Consider the following 11643-nt stretch of genomic DNA (forward strand, 5'->3'; position numbering starts at 1 on the left):
TACGAGGCTCATAACTTATCAATCAGCCCTCGTAGATTGAGTCAATGGACTGCAGTTATGTGTTGCCTCGGAAACAAAGGCCTTGCGTCAAAATGAATTAGCTTTAATTGTAGAAATTGAGAAGAAAACTCGAACAAAGTAGAGGAAAAGATAGGAGTCTAAATGCCATTACAATTGTGTATAATATAACGATTCGTCTGCTCCTGCTCTGAATCTATTCTCCATTACCAGGAAGTGATTATGTTAACAGACATAATTCGACGTTAACAGATTATATAAACAGACATAATTCGACGTTAACAGATTATATAAACAGACATAATTCGACGTTAACAGATTATGTAAACAGACATAATTCGACATTAACAGATTATGTTAACAGACATAATTCGACGTTAACAGATTATATAAACAGACATAATTCGACGTTAACAGATTATATATACTCATATAATTCGACATTAACAGATTATATAAACTCATATAATTCGACATTAACAGATTATATAAACAGACATAATTCGACGTTAACAGAGTATGTAAACAGACATAATTCGACGTTAACAGATTATGTAAACAGACATAATTCGACGTTAACAGATTATATAAACAGACATAATTCGACGTTAACAGATTATGTAAACAGACATAATTCGACGTTAACAGAGTATGTAAACAGACATAATTCGACGTTAACAGATTATGTAAACAGACATAATTCGACGTTAACAGATTATATAAACAGACATAATTCGACGTTAACAGATTATATAAACAGACATAATTCGACATTAACAGATTATGTAAACAGACATAATTCGACATTAACAGATATAAACTCATATAATTCGACATTAACAGATTATATATACTCATATAATTCGACGTTAACAGATTATGTAAACAGACATAATTCGACATTAACAGATTATGTAAACAGACATAATTCGACGTTAACAGATTATATAAACAGACATAATTCGACATTAACAGATTATGTAAACAGACATAATTCGACGTTAACAGATTATATAAACTCATATAATTCGACGTTAACAGATTATGTAAACAGACATAATTCGACGTTAACAGATTATGTAAACAGACATAATTCGACGTTAACAGATTATATAAACAGACATAATTCGACATTAACAGATTATGTAAACAGACATAATTTGACATTAACAGATTATATAAACAGACATAATTCGACGTTAACATATTATGTAAACAGACATAATTCGACATTAACAGATTATATAAACAGACATAATTCGACGTTAACAGATTATGTAAACAGACATAATTCGACGTTAACAGATTATGTAAACAGACATAATTCGACGTTAACAGATTATATATACTCATATAATTCGACATTAACAGATTATGTAAACAGACATAATTCGACATTAACAGATTATATAAACTCATATAATTCGACGTTAACAGATTATGTAAACAGACATAATTCGACATTAACATATTACGTAAATTAACCTAAATTGTAATAGTTAAACATTTTAGTCTGATGTTCTTGTTTCAGTTAACAATGCTGTCAGTGTTTAAAATGCATGAACATGTCTGCATTTCTTGTTCACTTAAGCGACTTTTCATTCAAAGTCATTAGAAAGATTTTTACAAAGAATGTTTACTTGTAAGCTACATAAAAATGGTATTCTAGGCTGTCTTCTAAATTGAAAACCGATCTTTCTAAGCGTAAATAATATGTGTGCACTTTTATTCTGCCAAAACATAAATGTCACCTCATATTCTAACTAAAATCTCAATATCTCTTCTTTTCCGACGATAACTCTCTGTCATATCCATGACCAAACAGAAAATGTTTACTTAGCAATGTCATAAAAAAATCCGGAAATTGGCTAAAACTGGCGATATCAAAGACTAGTTCGCAACGATTTGTGTGATATCTTACCAGGAAGTTATATTTCCTGTTATAACATATGAAGAGGACAGGTGTGGTTGGTTTTATGTCAAAATGCAAAAATATAGACGAAGCCAAAGTGTCCGTCTTAATGTGTTTATGTGATTTAAATAATAACGTTTGAAAGGTGTTTAAGTATGTCAATGTCTTTCAGAAATAAACGGTTGTCTACGAAGTCCACTGTGTCATGAAAACGCTACCTGCACACCAAATGGTCCCCTTAAGTACAACTGCACGTGCTTGAACGGTTACTCGGGAGACGGGTATGCATGTACACCCATTGATTTGTGCCAGGTGGACAACGGCGGCTGTGTGCAGAATTCTTCGCTGTGCGTCTATACTGGACCAGGACAGGTAGGAGTGATTACATTAAAGCTTACATTAGGATGTTCGTTATACTTTGATATTTTACTGAAGTATATATTACATGATAGAAACCTATTTTATTATGTTTTTGCTTATTTTATATTATATCAAAAAGAAGGCAATAGAAATGTTGTTTTAAACACATCTCCTAAAAATATTATTAACTGGGTTAATAGTCAAAAGTGTTATTTAACCGGAAGGAGCTATTTAAAATGCATTTAAATGTCGGCAAATTATTTTTCTTCGTTCATTCTGATTGGACAATGCATTTGTAATATCCGTTCGGATCGTCTCTACTGCCATCCTTCGTATTATGATAAAGTCCGAAAGTGCTTTTGAAAAGTAAGCGTTTTCAAAACCAAGACGAAGCTGACACAGTTTGCTACAGGAACATTTCGAAAAAATCTGTATCAAGAAGCAATGGAAAGGATCGGTCTGACAAAAGACAGCGCTAACACAGAAGTAGTAATAAAAATGGCAGTTAGCATACTGAAAGACTATCTTCGGAAAAAAGCATAAGAAACACTAGAGGATATGGGCACTGGTTCGGCAGAAAGAATAATTTAAATGTGGGTTTAATAAAACAGTTATTGTATGGGTATTTCATGTCTCCTCGGGAAATGTTTAATGTCCCGGGGTACAATAACAGTGCCATTTCCTCTAAACTTATACAATAACTGTATAGAAGGATATAATCTATTAGTGATACATTGGAGATAATTTTACTTCATATGACATTTTTCAAGTTTGTCTACTTATACACGTGACATATAATGCTGTCCATGTAAAAGTGCAACATTTAGGATTTTTTTCATGATATGCCATCAGGTGTATATTAGTATCTCAAAGGTGTTGGAAAGGTGTGACATAACCAATAACAATATACTGCCGAATAGGGAATTACTGTATCCCATAACATGTTAGCGAATTCGGTGAGAACTCAGAGTATTGAACCATTAGGATTCTATTTTGACATCACGGTGAAACATTTCTTATTATTTATTATTTATCTATATAGTTCCTATAATAAACACTTCAATTTTAACGTTTCTGTGATTTCCCGATATTTATTTCGATTTTCAATGTAGCTGTTTGAAAACGGGACCACGGGGAGACATAGTACGTTAACGTTCTTTCGACATCGGTTTCGTTATAATTGTAGTAAATGCTTTTCAGTACCTCAAAGTCAATTCAGAATCATGAAAAAAAAAGACATTAACCCTCAGCATTGTACCACCTTGTATGCATATCTAAGTCCGCAACCATATGTTCTGTACATGTTTGCCTTGTCTCTCAATACACACTGTCCGGGAAAAGAGTAGAATATGTGCATCATCAAGATTGCTGCGGCTTTCTTGACTAGGTCCCATATGCTTAACATGTTGCTCCCTAGCAACATCTTAGGGTTTTCGTTTGTCCACTTGGCCTTCTTTCAAACCGCAGCCGATTCACTACGGGAGGTATTTGTTGTATTGTGCGCATACTTTATCATATATGACGTAAACATTACATTTCCAGACTACTGATCAACAGCGAGAGATTACCCTCATATGGTTATTATCAATATCTTAATATCTCCGCGAAATCCGAATGTTCATAAGGTGATACAAATAATAAGTACAACAGTAAAATAGGTGTTTCATTCAAGGAATTAAATTTATTTTTTCAACGTTCATGAGATCGAAACAACATTGGCTTCCTGACATATGCCATGACTGGCATTAATCGCGTTAGCGATTCATGACAAATATGTCCAGAAGGCTAATGTTGTAATGACCTCATGAATGTTGAAAATATAAATTTCATTCCTTAAATTTACATTATGATTATTTTCTATTTGATCTGTTAACGCCCCGAATGATAAAAAAGAGCTTTTTTCATGATTATACCCGGAAAGTGAACAGCCGTTTCCACGGGAAAGTGTCAGACTGTTCTTTGCACGGTCTTAGCAAACATCATAACAACAACACAAACAAAATGTCGTGTCATCTACAACACTTATTATGTGAGATTTGTTGGAGTGATGTTTATGTCTTGAACATTTGTGATACCGTAAGTAATAAGAAATTTCCTTTACACTTTACAGAGGGACTGTCAGTGTAGACCAGGATTCGAAGGATACATAGACGGTTTGGGATGTGATTTAATAGATGTATGTGTTTTAAACTCCAGTCATTGTCATGAACACGCCATCTGTCGCACAACGGGCCCTCAACAGTTCGAGTAAGTAGCATAACATTGGACAACAATTCGAGAAGAAAACATAACAGCAGACCCTCAAGTGACATTCATACATGTAAAATCAAACAAAAACACAAATTCATACTATTACCTGTCAACGTCAACAGGTAACATATACATTTGATTAAAGCTAAAGCATTCTGTCAAATCTCGTTTGTTAAGTCATGCAATGTTACCAAAGATTTACTAATCAGAGATGCCGCACTATGTTTATCGCAATAAGGCATTTATCAATACTTACCGTGTGTGTTTTGTAGATGTGTTTGTGAAGACGGGTATGGAGGAGATGGCATTGAGTGTTATACTAATATTGTTGATGTAAGTATTGGTGATGTTCGTTTAAACATATTTGTTTGCTAAAGGTCGCTGTTCGTTTCGGTTAATATGACATCACCGAAGTTATTGAAACATTGCTCGTAAAATTTATTGACACATTTTAAGGTCACCTGAGACGAAGTCTCAGTTGATCTATTGTGATGGCCTTTTGTCCGGCGTCTTACGTCGTGCGTCGTGCGTCGTAAACAATTTACATTTTCAACTTCTCAATTACCGACAGGCACCGAGACCTGATACTTGGTCTGTAGCATGCTGGGATAAAGGGCTATCAAGTTTGTTCAAATGGATGACATTGACCTTCATTCAAGGTCACGGGGTCAAATATGCTATACTATTTAAACGACTTCTCCTTGATAACCAAAAGGCCTAGAGGCCCAATATTAGGTCTGTAGCATGCTGTAATGAAGGGCTACCAAGTTTGTTCAAATGGATGACCTTGATTTTCATTTAAGATCACAGGGGCCAAATATGCTAAAATATATGTAAAAAAAACTCGTGACAGTTAAGGCCTATGGACTTCTTGTTTGGCATACTTGTTGAATTAGTGTTTGTCATACTTATTGACACACTGTTTGTCAAATATATTGACACACTGTTTGTCAAATATATTGACACATTGTTTGTCAAATTTATTGACACATTGTTTGCCTTACTTATTGACACATTGTTTGTCATTCTTATTGACACATCGCTTGTCAAACCTAATGACACATTTTTTGCCATTCTTAATGACAAATTGTTTGTCTTTCTTATTGACACATTGTTTGTCATATTTATTGACACATTGCTTGTCATACTTATTGACATATTGTTTATCATACTTATTGACATATTGCTTGGCATACTTATTGACACATTGTTTATTATACTTATTGACACATTGTTTGTCATACTTGTGTCTTGAATATTGTCATGTTGAATCCATAGACATATTGCTTGTTATTGCCGATCATAACTTTTGACATGTTATTAGTTTTTTTTCTCATGTTTCACTGCCTAATGGCAACAATCAATTTTTGACTTTTCATTTATTATGATTTTATTTAACTTTTGAATTGATGTTACTGCTTTTTCACTTGGACATTGTTATAGACGAAATTGATTAATATATCCTTAATAGAAAATCAGGGAAATAACACATTCGCCCACTACAGCCGCTTCCAACATTCCCAATGGAAATATTCTTATTTGATTTGTGTGATGCAACCTAGCCTTCCTCACCACTAGTTATTTTTATTCGGCCCCGTTATCAAAACTCTGGTTTTCATTTTGGTGATGTATATAACCTGGATTAAACCTAATGCAAACGATTTCAAGAACACATGACATTCATTTTCCCTGATCTTTATGCAAATCAATTCTGTAGATATATCCCTCGTTTTGTTTTTATACCTTACTTATTAATTTCGTTTAGTCCCTGTCACTTCCGACATGTTATTGGCGTTTATTGACAATGCAATTGACATGTTATTGACGGTGTTATTGACGATGTTAATTACGTGTTATGACGGTGTTATTGATAGGTTATTGACGGTGTTATCACTATGTTATTGACGGTGTTATTACCATATCATGGACGGTATTAAATACGTGTTAATGCTAGTGTATTGATAGTGTGATTGACGATGCTATTGGCGTTTTAAAGACGGTGTTGTTGATATGTTATTGATGGTGATATTGACGTCCTATCTGCGTGTTATTGACGTGTTTTGGACGGTGTCATTGAAGCGCTATTGGCGCTGTTATTGAAGTGCTCTTGGCGTGTTATCAACTTGCTATAGAAGGTGTTATTAACGTACTATTTGCGTGTATTTGACAGAGTTAATGACGTAGTTATTGACGGTGATATTGGAGTGCTAATGCCATGATATTGGCGATGTTATTGACGCGTAATTGACGTGCTGTCGTTAGAAAGAGCAGTCATTCTCTTAATCAATTTTTTGTACTAGTCTTGGTGCGGACGTGTGACATACATTCTTGGACACACTGTTACAGAAATGATGATTTACATTGTACCTCCTGAATTTAAATTTTTTTTGTCAACAGCGAGTTCGGGAACTTAATGAAGGGGACCCAGTGTTGAAGAATCGTTTGACGTTAGCATTACAATTGCTTGAAAAGGTGTACTCGCCTGAGCTGAGAAATCATGGACCCTTCACTCTCTTCATTCCCACAGACTCAGGTTTCCGGACAATCGGTAACGTACGTATACGTATTACAGAATTGGTGACGGACTTGTTGTGTTTATTATTTTGATGTCAACATGATATACTCCAATGAAGATAATGCCGTAGTGTCATACCATCTAGTTTAAAACAACTCCCTGCTAGATCATACTTCATGTATATCACATGTATAGATAACCATTTATCATGCTAACTATCAAAGTTATCTTGAGAATCACCTATTTTTCTCCTTTTTTCATTTTGTCTCTAGTTCGATGATTTTCTGAATAACACGGACCAAGCCCGACAAATACTGCGACAACATATCGTAGTAGGGGCATTGGCATTGGAATATTTACATACCAGGCACGTGTTTTACACATTACAAGGTGTTCCAGCTCAGATCATCGTCCGTAAGGTGAGTGTAAGGTAAAGGGACATTATCTAGATAGTGCGTGTAAAGTATAGGGTGTTCCAGTTCGTGGTCAGGATCTCGAGTGTATGGTACAGGAGATTTCAGCTCAGATCGTGGACCGGATGTTGAGTGTGCAGTATTGATTGGTCAGATCAGATCAGAATCCGGGCGTTATGTCAGTGAAGGGTTTTTAATGGATCTTGATTTGAGGCTTCAAATATTATTCGCAAATTTCCAAAATTACAAACATGGCTTACATATTAAATTGGTTATTATATACTATGAAAGTGATCCATGACACAAGTCATTTGATTCGTGTATGCTTAAAATAATTGCAAAATATCCAAATCCTTATCTTCAGAAACGAATTGGCGTCCAATATCGCTATAAGCTACACGGATCCTCTACACGATCACTTTTAGTGAAATCGGATATCAGAGCGGCAAACGGTATCATCCACGTTACAGCAAAGATGCTCATCAATTCCCCCATGATGAGGGGACACTCAAACGTACGTATAATGGAAAGCCAATGTACCTTTAAAATATATATAGGCTCAAATGTATCGCATGTTCGATGTACCTGTTACATTATTTTACAAGATTATAAAAGATTTATGTTGGACTTCTCGGTCTAGAGTCACGCACTAACCTTCTGAATCGGATATACTTCTTGAACTACTTTTTGAATGACGTCACTAAAGTTCCCGCGTTGTTATTTAATGTTATTAACTACGCGTAAGAGACACAACATTTTATGAAATGACAAGGTGTACTCCTGTTAACATCAGAATAGTATCACTGACGCCCTATTTAAGTGTCTGTTTGAATGTATATCGTTAATTAATTTTAGACCGATATTTTCTTGTGTAATGATATTTGATTGCAACCTTTTGGGTTGTGACGAGTACTCCTTTAAATTAGGATGTTTACAATCAGACCTTGATCATCGATGGGATATGCAATTATTTCAAGTAATAGGAGAAAAATAATCATTCCCTACCTTGGTAGCGAGACAAAGAAATCTCAACCCTCGGGGGAATTCATGAATGTCAAACCCTCGGCAAGCCTCGGGTAGGACATTTAAGATTTCCTCCTCTATTAATACAAGTACTGCGCCGGATTCTGTATAGGCTAATACTGTACCGTTCTAAATGATAACCGTGACCTCAATTGCTAATTAAGGCACATCTTGAGAGCTACGTTGTAACAAACTGTTAACTAAGGATGAAGAAATTTAACGGTACATGATTTTCAAAAACAATGTTTAGACGAGATTTAAAGTAGCTAAGAGAAGTTTCGAAGGAAATTATGAGATTCCATCAGTCTTCTACTGTAAATATCCATTATACTAATATTGCTGATTCTTCTGTAAACTACAAATGTAGGTCATTATGGAAGCTTACTAAACATCTGTATTTAACGCAAATGTGTATTTCAAACTACACGTACTAGCACAAGTAAGGTTGCTAAACTGATCTATAATCATTTGAGGAAAACACCAATTACCAAACGTTGACGTTGCTTTTTGACGACCCATGCAAATTGTATGAGTCAGGATTGTAGTCTCTATCAGTGTCTCTTCAAACATCTTTTAGTGCTTGACACCTAATTTACCAAAATATCCATACAAGATGTTAAGTATATTTCTTGCTACATGTGCTTTAGGTTTATATTAGTTGCAATTAAACGTTTTTGAAACCTTGCAGTAGTTTACTATCAACTGATCTACTGGTTTAGATAACAATAATAACAGGGAATACCGACATTGCAACGAAATCATAATTCCATCTCAAAATCGATCCTTAATAGGAACACAAATACACATTTTGGACGGAGGTCATTGAAAAAAAAGCACGAGGAAAATTAGGCCAATTACATCGTCTTCTTTCATGTTCATCCTCAACCTATATTTTCAGTCAGTAGACACATCTGTCACGGAAATCGTGATTAATAAAATCTATTACCTGTAAGCGATCGAGATCGGGTTATCTCAGTCGAGGGCTAAGATTCTGTAACAGTAATCCCAACCGAGGCGTTAGCCGAGGTTGCGATGTTACAGAATCTTAGCCCGAGACTGAGATAACCCGATCTCGATCACTTATAGGTAATAGATTTTTTTTCTCGCACCTCTTACATATATCTAGTTGTATAATAACAACCCATCTATATATGCGTTTAGAGTGTAAGAGTATCCCGTCTGGGGCCTCCCGGTTCAAAGCCGATTAACCACTCCATCTGTTCAGTCCTTTCGCGTAAAAATATAGTTCGGTTATATCAAAGAAGAAAAACAATGATCAATCGATACATATTATTTAAATAATAAACAACAACCAACCAAACAATGCATAGTACATACTGCATCGAGAGTATTACGTCACTTGCGCGGATGAATACATGAATGGGTTAAAATTCCGCCAAAACTCACGTAAAGGTACCAGACAGATCGGAAGAAATAGAAAAATCTAGCACCGGGTATCACGTGAGATTTCCCTGTCCGAGGTGCGAGAAAATGAGAACAAACACTTAAATATCGAATCGCTAGGACATGTAAACACGGTAGATTTGGGAAGGGGTCGTTACTTTCGATAGAGGACAAATTATGGTTATGTTTTTACATACGTAAAGATCGGTTGATGTTAATAATTTTGTAGTGCCCGTGAATTTATGTTTTATAGGGTATATCCAAACGAGATGGCCGATATAGTTTTTTTTTTGTTATTGAACGATCATATTAATGACGATAGGTGCAATTGAAGGGAGCCAGTGGCCAGGGAAAAGTCAAAATCAATCTGAACTACAATTATATTATACCATTGAATGCCGAAACATTAAAATTGCCATCGGTGTTTTTTGTTTTCTTTTCAAAATACAGATCATTTGATAAGTTGCCAGCTCTTTTGCACATAATAAGTTAAACATGATAGTTAGAACTGTACATACAAATTGTAAATACAGTTTTTGTGACAATGTAAGTCTATTATCTAAAATAAGAGAAAGAAGGAAAGATCGAATTATCATATGAGGGCATTTTGTAACATCTCCTCGAACGACATTTTGTAACATCTTCTCGAATGACATTTAGAAAATATAACAATTGGACTGAGGGAAATGGATTCACGAAGACATACATCGATAGCTTTCTAGTCCCTAGTGAAAACATAATAACACAATAAAGTTGGTGCATGTGATCATCACTAAATCACAATTTAGATAAGTTGTTTTGTATCTGTGTGATTATTTATTAAGAATGGAGCAGGTGTGTAGTATGGTATGATACAAATAAAAACAAATATGAGATTTAAGATGTTTTTATATATACATATATATATAAGTAGTTGAACTTTAACCGAAACATATCAATCAATCACACATTTCTACTTTTTCCTCTTTACATTTCCAGACTTCAATCTGGTCGTTGATTAAAAACGAAGATCAATACCAAAGGCTGAAGATGTTAATAACGGTAAGTTACATAGTGTATCAATTTAATATTGATGTAAAATGCGATACAATTTAATCTCAAATACATGTGTGCTTCTCGCTGTCAAAAATAGCTTAAATGACACACGTTCATGTGTAATCGAAGTTGCCTAAAAGACTTAACAAAACCCTGGCGACAATGACCGTGTGTCGTAAATTAAAAAAACACCTGGCGACAAAGACATTGTGTCGTAAAGTGAAACAAAACTGGACTTCGTAGGACATAACCTGTCGAGAAAGTCGTAGCAAATATTCGGTAGATTGAAAGGCATTATTATATTGTAGAAATTATTAAACAATCATCTAGTTAAATGCTAGGGTTGAAAACCTGTCACCTTGCACAGGATATCTCTTTCTGTATTCATTCATTCATTCGAATACATACTATGTCTAAATCATATCAGAAAACGTTTATGGGTATTGTGTAGACAACGTTACCATGAAAGAAAAAAAAAAAAAAAATAGCGTAATGCATAAGCAATAATAGTGAAAATAGTAAAATAAAGTTATATAAACGTTTATTGTAGGCGGCAGGTATGGAGGGGGAATTCCGAGCCAGTAAAATCACTGTCGTCGTCTGTTCAGACAACGCCTGGGATACTCTGCCTTCCGGCACACTAGATTACTTCATGTCGGAGAAGGTAGGTTTTAGAAACGTTTGTGTAAAAAAGAAAAACAAGAAACAAAGCC

The 11643-nt window shown here is 34.8% G+C and overlaps 1 protein-coding gene across 1 annotated transcript in view; it reads left to right on the plus strand.

Annotated features, from left to right (window-relative positions):
- The window catches only part of LOC117331583 (stabilin-2-like), a 97245-nt gene that overhangs the window by 29206 nt on the left and 56396 nt on the right, over positions 1–11643 (plus strand). Inside the window, exons 6-13 of the mRNA XM_033890388.1 lie at positions 2103–2302; positions 4401–4537; positions 4813–4873; positions 6938–7093; positions 7328–7474; positions 7833–7982; positions 10874–10936; positions 11481–11594. Of these exons, the coding sequence (XP_033746279.1) occupies positions 2103–2302; positions 4401–4537; positions 4813–4873; positions 6938–7093; positions 7328–7474; positions 7833–7982; positions 10874–10936; positions 11481–11594 (1028 nt within the window). The remainder of the gene's footprint in view (positions 1–2102; positions 2303–4400; positions 4538–4812; positions 4874–6937; positions 7094–7327; positions 7475–7832; positions 7983–10873; positions 10937–11480; positions 11595–11643) is intronic.

This window comes from Pecten maximus, chromosome 7 (genome assembly GCF_902652985.1).
Source record: "Pecten maximus chromosome 7, xPecMax1.1, whole genome shotgun sequence".
Classification (NCBI taxonomy): domain Eukaryota; kingdom Metazoa; phylum Mollusca; class Bivalvia; order Pectinida; family Pectinidae; genus Pecten; species Pecten maximus.